We start from the raw sequence: 22,333 nt of genomic DNA, 5'->3' as shown, positions 1-22,333 counted from the left end.
ACCCATCGGCGCCGCCATCTTTGCCGCCATCTTCGATTTCGCCCGCCACGTGCGACCCATGGGGGCTGCCATCTTTGACGCTGATGCACGATCAATGACCACTAAAGCGAGGTTGTAGTCCAACTGAAGGCTTTAATAAGCTAGATGTTTCCCCCAGCAGCTCAGGTACAGAATGAAGGCTGCTGGGGCGGCACGTGCTCTTATACCCCGCCTTGCAGGGCGAAGCTACCATACAGCTTGACCAATTGGAAACATACAATATCTACCAATGGTGTTCCAGCATTACCAGGTACTGTAATACCTCTACACAGACTACCACATTCACCCCCTGTTAAAAAAGAGTCCGGCGGGGGTGGTGGCCGGATACTACAACATGGTAACGTTGTAGAAATTATAGTTATGGAGGTACCTCCGTACAGCGTTTTGTAACTATTTACAATTCTATTTACTGCTTCCGATTTATGATTCATAATTAACTATCCACTTTAAAATGAAGCAATCAGTCGATCGGGGGCCCTGGTCATCCTCTGTGAACGTCGAAGCTTCGATGGTGACTCTGGTAGAGGCTCGGGCGTCTATGACTCTGGGAGCGTGGCCTCGATCTCTGTGGCAGCTTAGACACCCATAGACGATGCTGGTATGGAAAACGGTTGACCTGGGAAGGGAGCGCCTGCGGGGTGCGTCGGTGGGTTGGGGGGCCTAGACGGGGCCGGCGGAAGGACCGATCCTCCTGTAAGGTGCACTGGTGGGAGGGAGGGTGGGACTGGTGGCTGGGATGTGCGTGGGGAGCCGGCGGGCGCCAGGTCTCATAGGGAGACCGTATCTTGTCGGCCGTCGGGGCACGCAGGCGTACTGGGGGTTAGTGTGGAGAAGATGGACCCTCTCGACCAACAGGTCCGACTTGTGCGCCCGCACATGTTTTCGGAGCAGGATGGGTCCGGGAGCTGCCAGCCAGGTCGGGAACGAGGTCCCAGAGGAGGACTTCCTGGGGAAGACCAGGAGACGTTTGTGAGGTGTTTGGTTGGTTGTGGTACAAAGCAGTGACCGGATGGAGTGGAGGACATCCGGGAAGACTTCCTGTCAGCGGGAGACTGGGAGATTCCTGGACCGTAGGGCCAGTAGACAGTCTTCCAGACCGTTCCGTTCTCCCTCTCTACCTGTCAGTTACCCTGTTACTCTACCTGCCCTTGCTGAGCAGGAATTGATGCAGCTTGTCGCTCATAAAGGAGGACCCCCTATCACTATGTATGTAAGCGGGGAACCCAAACAGTGCAAAGATGCTATGGAGGGCCTTGATGACGGTGGTTGCGGTCATGTCGGGGCAGGGGATGGCGAATGGGAACCCGGAGTATTCGTCAATCACGTTCAGGAAGTACGTGCTGCGGTCGGTGGAGTGGAGGGGGCCTTTGAAGTCCATGCTGAGGCGTTCAAAGGGACGGGAAGCCTTTATCAGATGCGCTTTCTCTGGCCGGTAGAAGTGCGGTTTGCACTCCGCGCCGATTGTGGTCCCTGGTGGCTGTCCTGACCTCCTCGATGGAATAGGGCAGGTTGCGGGTCTTGATAAAGTGGAAAAAGCGAGTGACCCCCGGGTGGCAGAGGTCCTCGTGGAGGGCTCGGAGGTGGTCCACCTGTGCGTTGGCACATGTGCCGTGGGACAGGGCATCAGGAGGCTCGTTCAGCTCCCCGGGACGATACAAGATCTCGTAGTTGTAGGTGGAGAGTTCGATCCTCTACCGCAAGATCTTATCGTTTGTTATCTTTCCCCGCTGTGCATTATCGAACATGAAAGCAACCGACCGCTGGTCAGTGAGGAGAGTGACTCTCCTGCCGGCCAGGTAATGCCTCCAATGTCGCACAGCTTCTACTTTGGCCTGGGCCTCCATTTCGACTGAGTGACGGATTTCGGAAGCATGGAGGGTACGTGAGAAGAAGGCCACGGGTCTGCCCGTTTGGTTGAGGGTGGCCGCCAGAGCTACGTCAGACGCGTCGCTCTCGAGCTGGAAGGGGAGGGACTCGTCGATGGCGTGCATCGTGGCCTTTGCAATGTCTGCTTTGATGCGGCTGAAGGCCTGGCGGGCCTCTCTTGACAGGGGAAAAGCTATGGATTGATATGGGGACGGGCCTTGTCCGTATAGTTGGGGACCCCCTGGGCATAGTAAGAGAAAAATCCTAGGCAGCGCTTCAGGGCCTTGGAGCAGTGAGGGAGTGGGAACCCCATAAGGGGGCGCATGCGTTCAGGGTCAGGGCCTATAACTCCATTTCGCACTACTAGCTGAGGATGGCTAGGCGGTCGGTGCTAAACACGCATTTATCCTTGTTCTATGTAAGATTCAGGATTTTTCCGGTCTGGAGAAATTTTCGGAGGTTGGTGTCGTTGTCCTGCTGGTCGTGGCCGCAGATGGTGACATTATCGAGATACGGGAATGTTGCCCGTAAACCGTACCGGTCAACGATTCGGTCCATCTCGCGCTGGAAGACCAAGACCCATTGGTGACACCGAAGGGAACCCTTAAGAAGTGATAGAACTGCCCGTCTGCCTCGAAGGCAGTGTATTTGTGGTCACTAGTGCGGATGGGGAGCTGGTGGTCGGCGGACTTGAGATCCTTGAGAAGACCTTGCAATGTGCGATCCTGTTTACCAGGTCGGATATGCGGGGGAGAGGGTACGCGTCCAGCTGCGTAAACCTGTTGATGGTCTGACTGTAGTCGATGACCATCCTCTGCTTCTCCCCGGTCTTTACCACCACTACTTGAGCTCTCCAGGGACTGTTGCTAGCTTCAATGACCCTCAGTAGCCTTTGGACCTCTGACCTAATAAAGATCCGATCCTGGGCACTGTACCGTCTGCTCCTGGTGGCGACGGGTTTGCAATCCGGGCTGAGGTTCGCAAACAGGGAAGGCGGATCGACCTTGAGGGTCGCGAGGCCGCAGACAGTGAGGGAGGGTATTGGGCCGCCAAATTTGAAAGTTAGACTTTGGAGATTACACTGGAAGTCTAAACCTAGGAGTGTGGCCGCGCAGAGGTGGGGAAGGACATAGAGCCGGTAATTTTTAAACTCCCTTCCCTGGACTGTGAGGTTTGCTACACAAAACCCCTTTATCTCTACTGAGTGGGAACCGGAGGCCAGGGAGATTTTTTGATTAACGGGGTGAACGAGGAGAGAACAGCGCCTTACTGTGTCGGGGTGTATGAAGCTCTCTGTGCTCCCAGAGTCGATTAAGCAGGACGTCTCGTGTCCGTTGATTAGTACTGTTGTTGTAGCAGTTGAGAGTGTTCGATGCCATCCCCGATACCACCCGCGACCCATGGGGACGGGTCCATTCCATTCCAGGTGGAGAGCCAGGCGGTATCGGCTATCCAGCATGCGGAGCTGTTGATCAGGGACGCTTATATCGCGGACATGAACTCAAACCACATCCGCCAGCGATTGCTAGAAGGGGGTACACTCAGCCTCCCAGAGACAGTGCAGCTCTCAAACTCGCTGGAGGTGGCCTACCAGAAGATGGATGACTAAATCTCCGACCGCGCGGCACCCTCGTGGACCTCGTGGGTGCCGCCATCATCTGACCCGGGTGCAGTACAAGCCTGTGCCGCGCAGCAGCCCGCCAATGCCGGACGGCCAAAGTGCTACTTTTGCGGCCAGGGTAATCATCCCAGACAACGCTGCCCTGCACGGAACGCGACTTGCAAAGGGTGTGGGAGGAAGGGCCACTTTGCGAAAGCCTGCCAGGCCCGATCTCTCCCAGCACGGTAGCATTGTGGTTAGCACAATTGCCTCATAGCTCCAGGGTCCCAGGTTCGATTCCCGGCTTGGGTCACTGTCTGTGCGGAGTCTGCACATTCTCCCTGTGCGTGCGTGGGTTTCGTCCGGGTGCTCCGGTTTCCTCCCACAGTCCAAAGATGTGCAGGTTAGGTGAATTGGCCATGCTAAATTGCCCTTCGTGTCCAAAATTGCCCTTAGTGTTGGGGGAGGTTACTGGGTTATGGGGATAGGGTGGCGGTGTGGACCTTGGGTAGGGTGCTCTTTCCAAAAGCCGGTGCATACTCGATGGGCCGAATGGCCTCCTTCCGCACTGTAAATTCTAAAATTCTAAAGCTTCTAGGCCCAGCAGCGCTGCCCGCTGCCTGTCTGGGCCGCCCCCAGCTACCGCGCCACCCACCATGCGCGATCCGTGGGCGCCACCATCTTTAACGGCATTTTGTGCTTCACCCGCCATGCGCGACCCATGAGGGCCGCCATCTTTGACGCCATCCCCGATGCCACCCGCCACGCGCGACCCATGGGGGCCGCCATCTTGGGACCACTCTGCAGCCTCCCGGGAGCCCTGCTCACCCGAGCGTACGCTGGTCACCGCTACCTCCGACCGGCCTACCCATCACCTTCCGAAGCTCGGCTCCATCACGCTCGACCAGTCCCGGTCTCATCACCTCATTAAATCTACGATGACCGTCCGGATCAACGGGCGCGAGACGCCTGCCTTTTCGACTCCGGGAGCACAGACAGCTTCATACATCCAGATACGGTACGGTGCTGCTCCCTCCCAATCTTACCCGCGACCCAGAAAATCTCCCTGGCTTCCGAATCACTTGCAGTAGAAATCCGGGGGTACTGTGTCATGACCCTTACTGTACAAGGCGTAGAGTACACTAACTTCAAACTCTACGTCCTTCCCCATCTCTGCGCTGCCCTATTACTGGGGCTCGACTTCCAGTGCCACCTCCAGAGCCTTACTTTAAAGTTCGGTGGACCCCTGCCCCTCCTCACCGTCTGTAGCCTCGCGACCTTAAGATCGCCCCTCCCTCACTCTTCGCTAACCTCACCCCGGAGTAGACGATACAGTGCCCAGGATAGGACCTTTATCAGGTCGGAGGTCCAGCGACTCCTTTGAGAGGAGATTGTTGAGACTAGTAACAGCCCCTGGAGAGCCCAAGTGGTGGTCGTCAAGACTGGGGAGAAGCACTGGATGGTCATTGACTACAGTCAGACCATCAACCGGTACACGCAGCTCGATGCATACCCCCTCCCTCGCATATCTGACATGGCCAATCAAATTGTGCAGTATCGCATTTTCTCCACAATTGACTTGAAGTCCGCGTACCACCAGCTCCCTATCCGCCCGGAGGACCGCCAATACACTGCCTTCGAAGCAGATGGCCGCCTCCACCACTTCCTCAGGGTCCCCTTCGATGTCACCAATGGGGTCTCAGTCTTCCAAAGAGAAATGGACCGAATGGTTGACCAGTATGGGCAACGGGCCACATTCCCGTACTTAGATAATGTCACCATCTGCGGCCATGACCAGCAGGACCATGACGAAAACCTCCGGCACTTCCTCCACACCGCTAAACTCCTGAACCTCACCTATAATAAGGAAAAATGCATTTTCCGCACAACCCACCTGGCCGTCCTCGGCGACGTCGTGGAACACGGAGTCCTAGGGCCCGACCCCGACCGAATGCTCCCCTCCTGGAACTCCCCCTCCCCCACTGCCCCAAGGCCCTGAAGAGATGCCTGGGGTTCTTTTACTATGCCCAATGGGTCCCCAATTATGTGGACAAGGCCCGTCCACTTATTAAATCCACCATTTTTCCCCTGACGGCTGAGGCCCGCCTGGCCTTCAACCGCATCAAGGCAGATATTGCCAAAGCCACGATGCACGCTGTGGATGGGTCCATTCCATTCCAGGTGGAGAGCGATGCGTCGGACTTTGCCCTGGCCGCTACCCTCAACCAGGCGGGCAGGCCCATGGCTTCCTTCTCCCGTACCCTCCATGTCTCTTAGATTCGACACTCCTCCGTCGAAACGGAAGCCCAAGCCATTGTGGAAGCTGTGCGACATTGGAGGCATTACCTGGCCGGCAGGCGATTCACTCTCCTCACTGACCAACGGTCGGTTGCCTTCATGTTTAACAATACACAGCGGGGCAAATCAAGAACGACAAGATTCTGAGGTGGAGGATCGAGCTCTCCAACAACAATATCTTGTATCAACCTGGGAAGCTCAATGAGCCCCCAGATGCCCTATAGCGCGGTACATGTGCCAGAGGACAAGGAGACCCACTCCGGGCCCTCCACAATGACCTCTGTCACCCGGGGGTCACCTGTTTTTTTCACTTTATCAAGGCCCGCAACCTGCCTTACTCCATCGAGGAGGTCAGGACCGTGACCAGGGACTGCCAGGTCTGCACGGAGTGCAAACCGCACTTCTATCGGCCAGACAGAGCGCACCTGGTAAAGGCCTCTCGCCCCTTTGAGCGCCTCAGCATCAAATTCAAAGGGCCCCTCCCCTCCACTGACCGTAATGTGTACTTCCTCAACATTGTTGACGAATACTCAAGATTCCCCTTTGCCATCCCATGCCCTGATATGACCTCTGCCACCGTCATCAAGGCCTTGCACAGTAATTTCACCTTGTTCGGGTTCCCCACCTACATCCATAGCGATCGGGGTTCCTCCTTCATGAGTGACGAGTTGCGTCAGTTCCTGCTCAGCAAGGGCATCGCCTCCAGCAGGACGACCAACTACAACCCCCGCAGCAACGGACAGGTGGAGAGGGATAAAGCGACGGTCTGGAAGGCCGTCCTCCTGGCCCTACGGTCTAGATGTCTCCCAGTCTCCCGCTGGCAGGAGGTCCTCCCCAATGTGCTCCACTCCATCTGGTCACTCCTGTGTACTGCCACCAACGAGACCCCTCACGAGCGTATGTTTGCCTTCCCCAGGAAGTTCACCTCCGGGGTCTCGCTCCCATCCTGGCTGACAGTTCCAGGGCGGGTCCTCCTCCGGAAGCATCTGAGGAGCCATAAAGCAGATCCTCTCATTGAGAAGGTCATACTCCTCCATGCCAATCCACAATATGCCTACGTGGCACATCATGACGGGCGACAGGACACAGTCTCCCTCTGGGATTTGGCACCTCCAGGTTCCCCAGCGACCATCATCACCACCCCCGATCCTAAACCGTCTCCCTCCACCACTACCCAGCTACTTCAAGGTCTGGCACCTGCAGGCCCACCGGTGGCCATCACCACCACCCCCGCTCACACACCGCCACCCCCTCCACCGACTCAACTACTGGGTGAAGAAGAGGACGACGCGCTCCCGGATGCGCAGGTCTCAACTCCGGTGCCCACACCACAGCTGGGACTGAGGCGATCACGGCGGAAGGTCAAGGCCCCCGACAGACTTGATCTTTAAGTCCACTTCACCCCCGCTGGACTCTTTTTTTTTTAAACAGGGGGTGAATGTGGTAAACCATTGTATTGTACTGTTGTACTGTTACATGCCTGGGCTTGTCCCTGCTGGGTCCGAACCACTGTAGTATATAATATGAGTATTGTGGTAAACTGCCACTGTATTATATGTAATGTGGTAAACTACTGCCTGCTGGCTCCGCCTCCCCGGGCTCGGTATAAAGGTGGCTAGGCTCCGCCGTTGCCCCAGTTCGGGATCCGAGGCCAGGAGGCTTTCTGTTTAGTTTATTAAAGCCTCAGTTACATTCACCACTCGTCGTGTGTTCATTGATGACATATCAATAAGCACAGACAAAATACTGGCAAAAGTTTAATTTTATTCCTTCATAGGAAGTGGCTATCACTAGAAAGGCCATCATTTGTTGTCCATCTCCAATTGCAGTTGACAGCAGTTAGTCAAAAGTCAACCACATTGGTGTGGACCTGGAGTCACATATAGGCCAGACCAGGTAAGGGTGGCAGATTTTCTTCGCTAAAGGATATAAGTGAGGGTTTTTTTACAACAATTGGTGATAGTTTCATGGTTTCCATTCCTGATTTCAATTCCAGATGTTTATTTTTAATTTAGTGAATTTAAATTTTGCAAGGTGTCATGATGGGATTCGAACCCGTGTCCCCAGTGCATCAACATGGGCCTCTGGACTTTAAGTATCACTCTCCCTCAAGCATTGTTGCAACAACCCAGCAATGATTGTTGGGAATTTTCTTCATGAAATCCAGATCCACCACCTGCTGTTACAGAGATCTACTCTTAACAATCGGGAGGGTGGCACAGTGGTTAGCACTGTTGTCTCACAGCTCCAGGGACCTGCGATCAATTCCAGCCTTTGATGACTATCTGTGCAGAGTCTGCACTTTCTCCCCGTGTCTGCGTGGGTTTCATCCGGGTGCCCCGGTTTCCTCCCACAGTACAAAGATGTGCAGGTTAGGTGGATTGGCCATGATAAATTGCCCCTAGTGTCCAAAAAGGTTAGGTGGGGTTACAGGGTTACGAGGATAGGTGGAGATGTGGGGTTAAATAGGGTGCTCTTTCCAAGGGCCGTGCAGACTTGATGTGCTCCTTCTGCACTGTAAATTCTATGATGATTCTATGAATCGCCAAGGCTGGCACAGCTAGTGACGTCCCGGCAAACTACAGCCTCAAACCTGCCTTCCCCGCTCTCCAGCATGATGTCCAACCAAAATGCTGACTAATGGAGAATGTGCAGCCACTTCATGTATTACCATTTTAGGTCATCAATCAAAGTGCCAGGTGACTCCAAAGTTTGCCCACGGATTCATGCCTACACATTGGGTTTCCTTCCCCATCACTTTTGTGCTCAATTCATTGGCCCCTCCGCTTCCATTCTTAGCAATGACTTCAAATGCCATTTGAAGTTTTTTCTTAATCTGCCAAAACTTTTTTCTAAATCTGCCAAAACTTTATTCTCCCTCGTACCTTTAATCATCCACAGAGAATTATAGAATCTCTACAGTGCAGAAGGAGGCCATTCAGCCCATTGAATGTACACTAACTCTCTGAAAGAGCACCTTACCTAGGCCCACTCCCCTGCCCCATCCCCATAATCCCACCTAACCTGTACATCCCCGGAAAGAGCACCCTACCCAAGCACACACCTCCACTCTATCCCCATAACTCAGTAACCCCACCCAACACTAAGGGCAATTTTGGACACTAAGGGCAATTTTATCATGGCCAATCCACCTAACCTGCACATCTTTGGACTGTGAGAAGAAACCAGAGCCCCATGTAGACAGGGGGGAAAAGTGCAAACTCCACACAGACTGGAATTGAATCTGGGTCCCTGGTACTATGAACCAGCAGTGCTAACCATGTGCTGTCTTATAGATTTTACCAATTGTTTTAGTCACCAACCAAATCTACACCTGAATCTGCCAATGATTATGAAGATAACAGACTCACAACATTCTTTTTCTATTTCCTTTCTGAATTCATAGTTACAGTTTCCCAGTGTATAATTGGGTATTAATGCTGTCGACATGGTAAAGCATTTCTCTCAATGCTATTCTTGCTGTTTATAGACCTTTGCCAATATCTTTATGAATCGCACCCAAGTATAAATAACATCAAATGATCTGATAAAGCTATCCGTCTGCATTGCAGGAGTAACTTTAGCTCATCACCTCCACTCAGTTGATTTGGGAAGCATTCAAAACTAAGGCCATATTTTGACCCCTCTGTCCATTTTGGAACAGAGGTGGAAAGGATGTAAAAATGCAGTTAGGACCCAAGTCTGGGCTACCTGCCTCTATTGCCAGAATAAGGGTACAGGTAGTGAGCCTGCACTCGGCAATCCCACTCTTGACTAGTCCATTGCAGGGATAGGCATTTCAAATCCCTCATTATTTTCATGGAATCCGACCTGTTTTGGTGGAATACATGATTCGTGGCACCTCAGAGGAATTGTGAACCACGGATAAACTCCAGTCTGAGGCAGAGAACCAAAAAAAGTCACCTGCTCCTAGAATTCGTTCATTCATGGGATTTGAAACACTAAAACAATCTGTTCTTTCAATTTCAATAATTAAGTGTTATGTTGCAAGTTAGATATGTTTTCATTTATTATCGAGCTCTGTCCTGCAAATTTAGTTAATCGGTATTGTTGTGTTGAGATGCATTGTGGGAAACATACCCCTTTGCATGCAAAACTGACGAGAACGCTGCTTGAGACCTGTAATGGTTTGAAGTCATTTAAAAGCCCAAAGGCCTTTTAAATAGAAAAAAAGATTCCGCATATTTCACTTAGAGAGAAAAAAAGCTTGCTCCTGGACTGCTTTGATTGGCACAATATCTGTTCTCCCTCAGTGTACCCAAACAAGCGCTGGAGTGTGGCGACTAGGGAACTTTCACAGTGACTTTATTGTAATGTTAATGTAAGCCTACTTGTGACACTAATAAAGATTAGAAAATAGAGTTCAGCTGATTTTGCAGTTTCAAGAGACCCCATTATTTACATTATTTTCCAGCTGAGCCCATTGTCAATACTTGGCTGATTTTCAAAAACTCCAAAACCACTTTTCTTAGTAGGGGCTATTCACATTTTGATAGTTTTCAGAGGTTATTAAGACATTGTCTCTCTTTATGGTTAATGAAATAGATTTTTGCTTGTTTTAATGACAGATTGACCACTTGAGGGGATTTAAATTGTTCTGATTGGATTTTATGAAAGAGTTCTGTTTTGGTAGAAAGTGTGTTTGAGTGTGAATTATATTCGTTTGGTAGAAGTTTATTTTTTCTCCATCTCCATTTAACAGACATGGCTCCTGAGATATGCCCATGGTGGCTACTCAGTGAGTTACTATGGAGGATTCATCAGGGGCATGGAGAATATTAGGGGGAATGGAAGGCAAGGGGGCATGAGTACTATTAGGGAGCATGGAGGAAGAATGGGGAATATGAGGGGGCATTCACAGCATGTGGGATGTTGAGGGATGGGGGAGTGAGTGTCTGAGGACCTTACATTCATCATTAAAACTGGGATGATATCACAGCAAACAGCGGAAGGCATTGCAGTCTGCAAGCTATTCCCCCACTGCCTGTCTCCATTGCTGCCTGGGGCTTTCCTGACCTCACCTCCCCAACATGGAAATATAGTGGGCGGGGACATTTTTGAAGGAGACGAGACACCAGATCATTACGTTTCCCAACTCGATGTTCTTGGGTGATTGGACAGTTTGTTAACTGCACTACTCTGATTTTCTCCTCCTTACCCTCAACTATACTATCTGGAGCTCTGGAATTATCTCCCTCACCCCCTCTGCCTCTCTCTCCTTTAAGTAGTTCCTTAAAACCCACATCTTTGACCAGGCTTTTGGTCATGCCTCCTAATATCTCTGCGTTCAGTGTCACATTTTGTATGATAATGCTTCTGTGCAGTGCTCATGTGAAGGATGTTTTACTACATTAAATGTGCTATATAAATACAAGTTTTGTGTTGTTGTATATGCTATAGAATGGAGAACAGTTTTGTCAAATCAGTCTATAGCCAGAATCTTTCACCCGCCATTTGATTCTACTACACATTTAGGTAATCCAGTCAAGTGTATTCAACTATATTATCCCTTGGTATACATAGATTCACAGAATGAGAGAACCCTACAGCGTAGAAGGAGGCTATTCGACCCATCGAGTCTGCACTGACCCTCTGAAAGAACACCCTACCTAGGCCCAATCCCCCATCCTATCCCTGTAACCCCACCTTGGGGCAACATAGCATGGCTAATCCTCTCAACCTGCATATCTTTGGGCTGGGGAGGGAAACCATAAGACCATAAGACATAGGAGCAGAATTAGGCCACTCGGCCCATCGAGTCTGCTCCGCCATTCAATCATGGCTATTTTCTCTTTTCCATTCTCCTGCCTTCTCCTATAACCCCTAATCTCCTGATTAATCAAGAACCTATCTAACTCTGTCTTAAAGACACTCAATGATTTTGCCTCCACAGCCTTCTGTGGTAAAGGAGTTCCACAGATTCACCACCCTCTGGCTGAAGAAATTCCTCCTCATCGCAGTTTTAAAGGATCGTCCCTTTAGTCTGAGATGGTGTCCCCTGGAACAGAGCACCCAGAAGAAACCCACACAGATATGGGAAGATAGTGCAAACTCCACACAGTCATGTGAGTATTACGTTGTTCTTTGGCCTGTGCAATTGTGTGATAGTTTCTTTGTAATTTCAAAGAGTAAACAAATAATTTGATTATATTCAACTTGGGTGGGGAGGGCAATATTTCCTGTTGGGCAGCACAGTAGCATAGTGGTTAGCCCTGTGGCTTCACAACACCAGGGTCCCAGATTCGATTCCTGGCTGGGTCACTGTCTGTGCGGAGCATGCACGTTCTAACCGGGTCTACGTGGGTTTCCTCCGGGTGTTCCGGTTTCCTCCCACAGTCCAAAGACGTGCAGGTTAGGTGGATTGGCCATGCTAAATTACCCCTAGTGTCCAAAAAGGTTAGGAGGGGTTAATGGGTTACGGGGATAGGGTGGAAATGAGGGCTTAAGTGGGTCGGTGCAGACTCGATGGGCCAAATGGCCTCCTTCTACACTGTCTGTTCTATGTTCTATGTTGTTTCAGGTCCCAGCCAATCAGCACTAATAACAATTGAGATCCTAACCATTTCTTTCAAATGGGAACAAAAATTAAGAGTTTGACGGGATGTTTAGTTAAGCATGATGCACAGCAAGCTGTAAAATTGCATTCTCATTTCCACACTCATGAAAAATCTTGGTGTTGTAACCTCAATGGAAGTCCCGGGATCAGGACAATACGATTTCCCATGACCTTCCCCGAATATGAACTTCCTCTTTAAGTTGGCGGTGCTTCCCCTCTGCAAGGAGAGCCCCAGCTGTATAAAAACCCCAGCCTAGGTGCAGGTCGGGGAAGGAGACCCTTTGGGGAGTGGAGGAGTATTCGAATTGTACTGAAATAAACCTTGTTCGGAATTTCTGCTATCGTTCATGCGTTCTACTTATCGCGGATTCAACGCCTGGTAAAGTCACTTTTAAAGAAACATGTAAAGTAACATTCCACAAAATAAGACAGATTCCTCTCCAAGTGAATCTGAAAATAAGTGTTTAAATATTTAATAGAATAATTTCCAATCCAGTACAAAATAATTTTGATAATACAGAATATGCATTAGTTACCAGGAAAAAAAAGTTTGTTACATTACATTCAGGGTGTTACTGCAATCAATCAAAAGTGAAAACATCATGTCTTACTGATATGTTGCATATAGAATATATTCCTATACTCACTTTGGCAAGATTTTAAAATTTGGATATTTTGCACTTAATATTTAAGTTTTATGCTATTTGTTTTCCTCATTATTCAAATATTTTTATTTTCTCCTGGTGGGTCCCCTAAGAATGGTTTCTAATTGGGAAGACTGGATAAGTGGCTTATTCATAAGTTCTGATTATAACTTTCTGAATCATCTCTCTTCACTCTCCAGTCACTGTTTTCCCATGTCTGGCACTGCTGAGTTTGGAACGCAGTTGGATTGAGGAATTATGGGTCCAAACTTAAAGTCCATAACATGGTGGCACGATATGTTGTAACGCTAATTCACCATGTCATTGTGCCTCCTTTAAGAAACCTTTAATGAAAATGTTAGTTATAAATATAAAAATTTCACAGCACCTAATGCTATAAGTGTTACACCGTGACCCACCAAAAGAAATGACCAAAAAAAGATGATTCTTATAAATAGAAACATTATCAGCTCCTGATCAGGCTGTCGATCATAAGGCGACATCAAAGAGGATGTGAAGAAGTAAGATTGGAAAAATGTACCAGAGATGTTCATCAGCTAAGCCTTCTTTAGTCTCATATTGTTAATCGTTAAAATTTCCTTTGCTTTTCATGGAAACTTAATTTGCAGTTGAAGTCAGAAAGAAATGCACTTTTAACTGTCAAGTGGCAGAAAATGTGATAAATGAGGGCAGCACGGTGGCGCAGTGAGTTAGCACTGCGGCCTCACGGCGCCGAGGTCCCAGGTTCGATCCCCACTCTGGGTCACTGTCCGTGTGGAGTTTGTGTTTGTGTGGGTTTCGCCCCCACAACCCAAAAGATGTGCAAGCTAGGTGGATTGGCCACGCTAAATTGCCCCTTAAATGGAAAAAAAATGAATTGGGTACTCTAAATTTATAAAAAAAGAAGAAAATGTGAGAAATTGCACAAGCTGTAAAAACAACGTGAATGATTCAACCTGTCAAAAGCAAATGAAAAGCTGGCGTGAGCCATAAGCGTTTTATTTTGAATGAACAAATTATTTGAGCAACGTGTTTGGATTTTGCTTTCGGTATTTCACATTTTGACACAGCCCATCTGCTCTTATACAAATTTAGACAATCAGTAGTAAAACAAATAAATTATAGTTGATAAGCTGGAAATTTTATTCATAGTTACAATGGGCAGAAGTCATCAGAAAACTGCAACCATCATGTCAGATTGCGGAAAACTTGGACAAAACATAACATTGCTTCCTATATTTTGATAGCCTGATGAGTTCACTAAACATTTATTTAAGAAAAAAAAAAGCAATGCGCAACTGGCATGAAGCTTTCCTTTCATTAATTTATTTATACCTTGTGACAGAAGCCTGTTTTACACATTCAAAATGGTTTGGAAATACATGTTTAAATTTTTTAAAAGATACTGTAAAGCGAAAATACTGCGGATGCTGGAAATCTGGGATACAAGCAGGAAATGCCTGGAAAACGCAGCAGGTCTGGCAGGATCTGAGGAGGGAGAAAGAAGGTTAACATTTCAAATCTGTATGACTTCTTCAGAGTTGACGATAACCGGTATGGTTATTCAGCTCTGAAAGAAGAGTCACACAGACTCGAAAACTTAACTCCTTCCACAGATGCTGCCAGACCTGCCCATGATATTGTATCTGCTTATGGATGCATTCCTCAGACTCTTAGTAAATTAAGTGTTAATAAGTGCACTCATTGAAGAAATGTCTAATCCAAAATGGCTTTCTGAGGGAAATGTAGATCAATGTTTCAAGCGATGGAAGGTACAAGGCTATGGGAGAGAGGAAAATGGCATTTTGATCAGTTCTGGGTTATTCCAGTAACGAGTCACCACAGACCTCATTCTCACTTTCTGTACTGTCAATTTCTAGGGTTGTAGTTCATTTAGACTAAGAAGTGCCAAGTGTAGCCACCTTGATCAATATTTATGTCATACTACATTAAAAGAAAGCTAAGTGGGTGAATGAGCAGAAACTCATAAGGCTATAGTGGACGGGACAAACAATCCTTCATCTTCGGAAGTCAATATATTGACATTTTACGATAAAACTATTGTACATTCAATTTCATCAGCTTGCAGGTCACTGGTTGTTGTTTAGAGTATTTTTTCACTGGGGAATTGGATGATAAAACTTTGGCCGTTTGGCCCTTGGTAGACTGCTATTTAATCCCTACCATTTCCTAGTGAAGCTGATATTAACATAATTTGGTCATGTTTGATCATACTTTATTGATGAAAACAATCTTTTATCCCTTTTGCCCCTTTCACAGTGCAGGAGGGTTAAATTGTTAACGTTATTTTCTCTCAGCAGTTTTTCATTGTGAATTTGGGCTCATAAAGAGGCAGGATTGCTATTGTGATATGGAACCCTTTTTCCGTGTTGCACCCAGTAAAATGTATCAAGTACTCCTGGGTTAAGCATAAATATAACAAATGCAAAGTACTCTCCTTATCTCAACCCCACCTCTAGTTAAATACCCCCTACAATGAAGGAATATTTAGAGCCTATTTCTTAAATTCTCTAAGCCTTTAGCATCTCTGATTGTGATTGGAAAATTGGTTCCAATTGTGCAAAACAGTTCCCTTGTGGATTAGAGTCCAGAGGGAACAACGCATATGATCTGCAAGTCTCCATGTGGGACTCCTAGCGTAACAATTTTTATTTCACTGACTTGAGGTGACCCCTGGGTCTCTGTGTATTATCTGTTTTTCCCAGCAATTGAATGTACATTTAGAATGTGTAAAACAGACGTGGTCTACTGTCTCTTTGGATTTTCCTAACAGTAGCCTTCCATCGAAGAAAGAACGACGGTTAATTATCCTACAAGTATCAGTTATTGCTTTTGTAGTGAAAATGTAACTTGCAAAAGATAACAAAGCTTTACATGTTTACATTTCTTTTTACATTGGATACAATAAATATCCAGAGAAAGATGAATGTACATACGGGCCTGAATAAAGTCCTGCTGCCTGTTCGGATGGAAGCTGCATCCAAACTTTGTCTCCGTGCATTAGTTCAAGAACTGAGCTCCCAGAAGCTTGGTCAAGAATCCCCTTCTTGTATTCATCGTAAGTATACATTTGTGGCTCATTGTTCTTGTATAATGCAACCCATACATTAGCACCTTTACAGTGGACATGATATGAAAAATAATAGATTCCTGGTATCTCACATGTGAAAATACCGGTTTGCGGATTGTAACCTTGTCTGCCATTGTATAGGATTTTATCAAACCTGACAGGAGTTCCTACGGGTGGGAAAGGTGTCGTCAGTTTAGCAGTAAATGCAGGCATCTCTGGACTAATTCCTACATGTTTCCCTTTTTTACTTGGTTGAGTGATATATCCTTGTGGTGCCTTAATGCCATCAATTCCTGGCCCCATCTCTGGAAGTTGAAACTGTCTTATGTCTGGTTGAACAGTTGGTGGGCCCGGAGGTCCTGGAGGGCCAGGAGGGCCAGGTGCTCCTGATAATCCTTGAATACCTTCTGGACCAGGTTTTCCTGTTGGTCCAATGTGTCCTGGAATTCCTGGCTTTCCTATGCCAGGTATCCCTGGTGGCCCTGGTAATCCTTTATCACCTTTTGGTCCAGGAAGACCTGGAGGCCCTATTGGACCTCCTGGACCAGAAATACCTGGTATTCCAGTAGGACCTTGGATACCTTTTTCTCCACGAAACCCAATTTCCCCTTTTAAGCCTGGTAGTCCTGGACGTCCAGGTAAACCAGATGGGCCTTTGTGTCCTAAATCTCCTTTTGGTCCTGTTGGTCCTGGCAAACCTCTTAGACCAGGTTGTCCTTCTTCCCCAGTATATCCTGGTATACCTGCCAAACCCTGTGGACCTGCTTCCCCTTTTGGACCTTGAGGACCTTGAAGGCCAGGTGGCCCAAACTCTCCTTTGACACCTGGAAAACCTAAACCGCCTGGTGGCCCACTTTGCCCAGGAAGCCCTGGCAGTCCTCGTGCTCCTTGAGGACCAGGAATTCCAGAAATACCGGCAGGCCCAAGTTCACCCTTATACCCCTGCATTCCTGGAGGCCCGTTCTGACCACGTTCACCTTTTGGCCCAGGAAACCCTGGTTTTCCTACTCCAGGCATTCCGGGCGGCCCTGGTAAACCTGGAAGTCCTTTATCACCTTTTCCTCCTGGAAAACCAGGTTGACCAGGAAGTCCATCTAAACCTGGTTTTCCGATACCTGGCATTCCTGGGGGTCCTTGAACTCCACGTGGCCCTGGAAAACCTTGAGACCCTGGTTCACCTGGGAATCCTTGTTTACCTGGGCCGCCTGGTGCTCCTGGAAGGCCGTTCAAACCTGCTTTTGTTACACCTGGGAGTCCTCCAGGTCCAGGCTGTCCAGGTATCCCTTGTGGGCCCCGTAAACCGGGCAAACCAGGTACGCTTATTCCTGGTTGTCCCTTAGGCCCTACAGGACCTGCCAATCCCGGAAATCCTTTCTGTCCTGGCTCCCCTCTTGGTCCTTGCTTTCCTGGCAATCCTGGTCTACCTGGTTTTCCAAATCCAGGAATTCCTGAAGGACCTGGTAGTCCTTGAGGCCCTGATGGTCCCATTGGCCCTTGTTCTCCTTTTGGTCCCAACCCACCTTTGTGCCCTGACAATCCCATCTCTCCTGGTTTACCTGGCATTCCTGGCATCCCAGGCTTCCCGATACTTGGAAAACCCGGCTGACCTGGCAGACCTGGTTTACCTACTGGTCCTTGAAGACCACGACCTGGCATTCCTGGCAAACCGGGTGGCCCTGTTGGTCCTCTGGCACCAGGCTCCCCTGAAGGACCTTTTTCACCTTTCAGTGCACTTGGAAATGTTGGCATCATTTCTATAGGAGAAAAAAGAATTCAAATGTAACAGTTGGAATACAAATATTTGACTCCGATTTTAATAGTTATGAAAACTTTGAAGCTTTTAATGCCATTTAAGCCAAAGTATTTGAAAATTGCTTGAAAGAAAAATAAAATGTCCATTTTTAAAATTTATCAAAACAGCTGTTCATACCAACCTATATAACAGATTACAAATCTTATGTCTGTGTCTACAAAACCATATTTCATGTTGTTATACTTTTGGTCATCTCTTGTCATTATATATTCCTACGTCCACATTTAGAATAGCAAATCTACATGGAAACTGACACCTGAAATTGCAATTCCAACGCTCTCCTGGCCAGCCTCCCATCTTCCAATTTATATAACCTTGAGCTCATCCATATTTTTGTTGTCCACATGTTAACTCTGACCGATTCTCATTCACCATCAGCTCTCCTCATTGACCTATATTGGTCCCTGGTCTAGCAACATCTCAATGTAAACATTCTAATCCTTGTTTCAAGCTCCCCAGTGGTGTCACCTCACTCTGGCTCTGTAATATCCTCCAGCAGTATAAATACCTGAAGTAGTTTAGCAGTGCCAAAAATGCCACACATTTCGTTAGCACATTTAAAAGCCAAGTGTTGATGGAAAAACACCAAAACCACACTGTGCACAGCTGACAGCACTGAACTCTCGTGTCCCACGGTACACCAAAATGAATGCATTATTAAACATTTTGCAGACAGCATAATATAATTAAAATTAACCCCACTACCTTTTTCCAGTCAATCTGTCATAACGTTTCTTATCGGAATTACAGGATCAACCTCACAGTAGAATTAAAACCACCACACCGCTTCATAAGTACTGTCGCTACAAGAACAGGTCAGAGGTTGGGTAACTCAAGTAACTCACTTCCTGACTCCCCAAAACCTGTCCTCAATCTACGAGGCACAAGTCCAAAGTGTGGTGCAATTCTCTGCGCTTGCCTGGATGAGTGCAGCTCCAACAACACTCGGCACCCCATTCATCACCTTAAATATTCGCTCCCTCCACCATAGTGCAGTGGTATCAGTCTGTACCATATACAAAGCGCACTGCAAGGATTCGCCAAGATTCTTTCGACAGCAGCTTCCAAATCCACAATCTCTACCACCTAGAAGGATGAGGGCAGCAGATTCATGGAAATACCAACACCTGTAAGTTTCCTTTCAAGCCACGTACAATCCTGATTTTGAACTAGGGCGTGATTTACTGGGCACGTCACGTCAGAATCAGGACGGGACGCGACCAGTAGATTCCAGGAGAGGCCTCTTCCAGGCTTTCTGACGGTTTGTATGCCTCGCGAGATCTAACGAGAGCTTGCAAGACGTTGCAATCTGAATCCCACCCACAATGGACAGGATTCAGACTTGCAGAGTTAAGTTAACTCTGCCAATGCCAGATGGAACCAGCACCTGGGATCTACCGACCTCTACCGGGTGCCATTTAGCACTGGTCCCCATTGGCAATTGGGGAGGGTCTCCCAGGTGACTGGAGGCTCCTGGATCCTTAGTGTCTGGGCATGGTGCACCTTGGCACTTCTGATGCCATGCAGGCACCTTGGAACTGCCAGCCTGGTACCCTGGCAGTGCCATCTGGGTGCCAGTCTGGCACTGCCACAGGTGGCATTTTGCCCATGCCGGGGGTGCCATTCCCGTATGCGCTGGGATGCAGGGGGCTTGAGGACCCAAAACAGGTATGTTGGGGCAATGTGGGGGTCGGGTCGGGGCTGAGAGATCGGGTGGCCTTAAATGGCTCCCCGACAATTGGTGCCTCTCAGTGCAGGAAATGTGACTGAGTGCAGCCTCGCCAGGGCGTTCTCTGCTGAGGGCCAGAAAAAGTGAGAGTGCCATTAGATAGCAGGGTCATTCTTGGCACTACAAGCGTCGGGAACGTCCTTGTAATCCCGCCCAGAATGGACTCTTTGTCCCTGGATCTCTGTTTTTTCACTTTCGCTGAGTCAAAATCATGGAATTCCCTTCCTACCAGCGCTGCACGTGTGCCTACATCAGCAGGACTGCAGCAGCACAAACTTCTCAAAGAGCAATTAGGGATGCTCAATAAATACTAGGTTTGCCAGAGACGCTCACATCCCATGAAAAAATAGAAAAATGTTTCTGGGCCTGGAAGGGTAAAACTGATAGTTAGATTCTTGCTGGAGGGGCTGGTTTAGCACACTGGGCTAAATAGCTGGCTTTGAAAGCAGACCAAGGCAGGCCAGCAGCACGGTTCGATTCCCGTACCAGCCTCCCCGAACAGGCGCCGGAATGTGGCGACTAGGGGCTTTTCACAGTAACTTCATTTGCAGCCGACTTGTGACAATAAGCGATTTTCATTTTCATTTCATTTCATATAGGTGTTTGTATGTGCGTGGGTTGTTTTCGATTCCTACTGTGATTCTACTGTGCTCAGTGAGGATTACGACATGAAGAATAAAAAATAGTAGCAGTGGTTGCTTAGCAACTGGAGGCCCTTGTGTAAGCTTTTAAGTTGTAGTTTTAGTTGGATATATTGCAGTTGGAGATGGGACACTGGGGAGTGAACAACTCTCAATCTGCAAGAAGAAATACTGGACAGGACGGGCGCTCCAAAGAGGCAGGCTTCCTGATGACTTAGTTACTGTCCAGATAATCAGGGAATTGGGACAAAGGGCTTAAGATGACTGAAGCTAAGAAAACAGAGACCAAGGTATTGTTCAGAAGAATTAAAGGCAAAGTAAATAAAGTGCTTTGAGTTAACGAGACAATTGCAGTTACCAGAATTAAACTGGGAAAGTAGACTTCAGAGATAAATCAAAATGTTTAGTGCCATTTTAATAGAATATGGGAATCCAGAATTAAAGCAATTGCAAACAGTTCTAACAGCAGCCAAGACAAACAAATCCTAAAGGGAGTGGTGTAAAACCTGGACTGGATCACTATCAAAAGTGGGGTGGATGCTTTGTTTAAAAGTGTCATTCAGAAAACTTGGACTGAATTTCAAAATGCAAACCTCTAAAGGAAAGCATTATTGTGAGAGAATAATGAGATTTTAAAGCGCGTTTTTGAGAGTGGAGTTTGGAAACTCTCATATGACAATCATCTGGGGGGATTCTGAGGAGAAATTCACAGACACTAACTTGGTTTCAGAGTGGAGTGTATTTCCTAGACAACAATCATCTTGAGTGCTTAAAAGTGAGTTTGTGTGTTAATAAGGCCATTGATGTATTTTGCAATATGTGTTCATCTTAAAACCTGTGTGTTATAGTTAAGCTAAGTGGGGAGTAAAGGAGTTTTGTATCATAATCCAATTTTTTCATCTTTAATAAATGTTTTTCCGTGTTGTTAAAACTAATTAGTGGTCCTGTGACTCTATTCCTCCACATTTTATTTAAACAAGTAAAAGCTAGGGGGCTGTATTCTTCGTCCCTGAGACTAAGTGTTGACGCCGGGGCAGAATTTGTGGACTTCCCGACAGCAAAACTGGCACCAAACCTGGAACAATTCAGTGACTGTGGAGTGGCAAGCAGTGGCGCCATGTGGAACACAATCAATTCCAATGGGAAATGGTGCAGGATTTGCTGTGTTCGTGATTCACAACTGGGAGGCTTACAAGCTGCAACTGCATATACACAATACAATCCCCACATACACCCATCCCAGCCAACAAGATGGCACTGGTCGCGCTGGAGTGCGCCCATCTTGCTGATGGGTCGTTGGGGCTAGAGGCCACCTAGGGGGGGGGACCCATACGACCGGTGCCCTAAGTTCACAGTGGGCAGTCAGTGGTGTGCACAACTGCATGCTTGCCTTGCAGGCCATGGCAATGGTGCTTCATGCCCACCTGGCCACCCCTGCTACACCCCCCAGCCAGCAAACTATGGCGATATTGGACACTTTCCGTACCCCCTCTCTCACCCTTATCAGGCGTGATGCCGGTTTCATGATTTTTAATAGCACAAGTGAACCTCGCCATCGGGAATTCAGCCCATCGGAGGTGGAGAATCGCGGAGATCCCGGAGAATACTGGGTTGGGCGCACTAATGTTGGAACTGATTCTCTGCCCAATCTGGTCTCACGATTCCAGTGTCGGCCGATGGAGAATCCTGCCCATGGTCTTTTGGACTGGGGGTTCTAGTCTGGGATCTTCCCACCCAGTTTTAACACCAACTGGGATCTTAACAGTCTGGCCCAGGTAACATAATTTTGCCTGTCGGAAGTTTCAACCTCCCGAGGAAGTACCACACATGTACGTAGTTTGGGACTTCCTTCAAGTCTTTACACTCAACAGCACTTCAGTTCCTGTTCTATGTGGGATTAGCTAATGCTGCGTAGATGTGTGTTGTGAGAACTTCTGTTGTTGGTATGGCACAGCTACAAACTGCTTTACTCAGCCTTCTAGAAGAGCCACTGGAACCTTTATTTCTTTGGCCACAAGGCAATTCTGGCATTGAC

At 48.0% G+C, this 22,333-nt stretch overlaps 1 protein-coding gene across 3 annotated transcripts in view; it reads right to left on the bottom strand.

The window, feature by feature from the left end:
- Positions 1-12,837: 12,837 nt before the first annotated feature.
- LOC140427822 (uncharacterized) overlaps positions 12,838-22,333 on the bottom strand; it is a 218,228-nt gene continuing 208,732 nt past the window's right edge. For all 3 annotated transcript variants that reach the window (XM_072513524.1, XM_072513523.1, XM_072513525.1), the window contains one exon: positions 12,838-17,869. In XM_072513524.1, the coding sequence (XP_072369625.1) occupies positions 15,936-17,869 (1,934 nt within the window). In that variant the 3' untranslated portion in view covers positions 12,838-15,935. The remainder of the gene's footprint in view (positions 17,870-22,333) is intronic.

This window comes from Scyliorhinus torazame, chromosome 8, assembly GCF_047496885.1.
Source record: "Scyliorhinus torazame isolate Kashiwa2021f chromosome 8, sScyTor2.1, whole genome shotgun sequence".
NCBI classification, from domain to species: Eukaryota; Metazoa; Chordata; class Chondrichthyes; order Carcharhiniformes; family Scyliorhinidae; genus Scyliorhinus; species Scyliorhinus torazame.
Note: the sequence above shows the minus strand (reverse complement) of the source record. Positions and strands in the feature narration are given on the sequence as shown.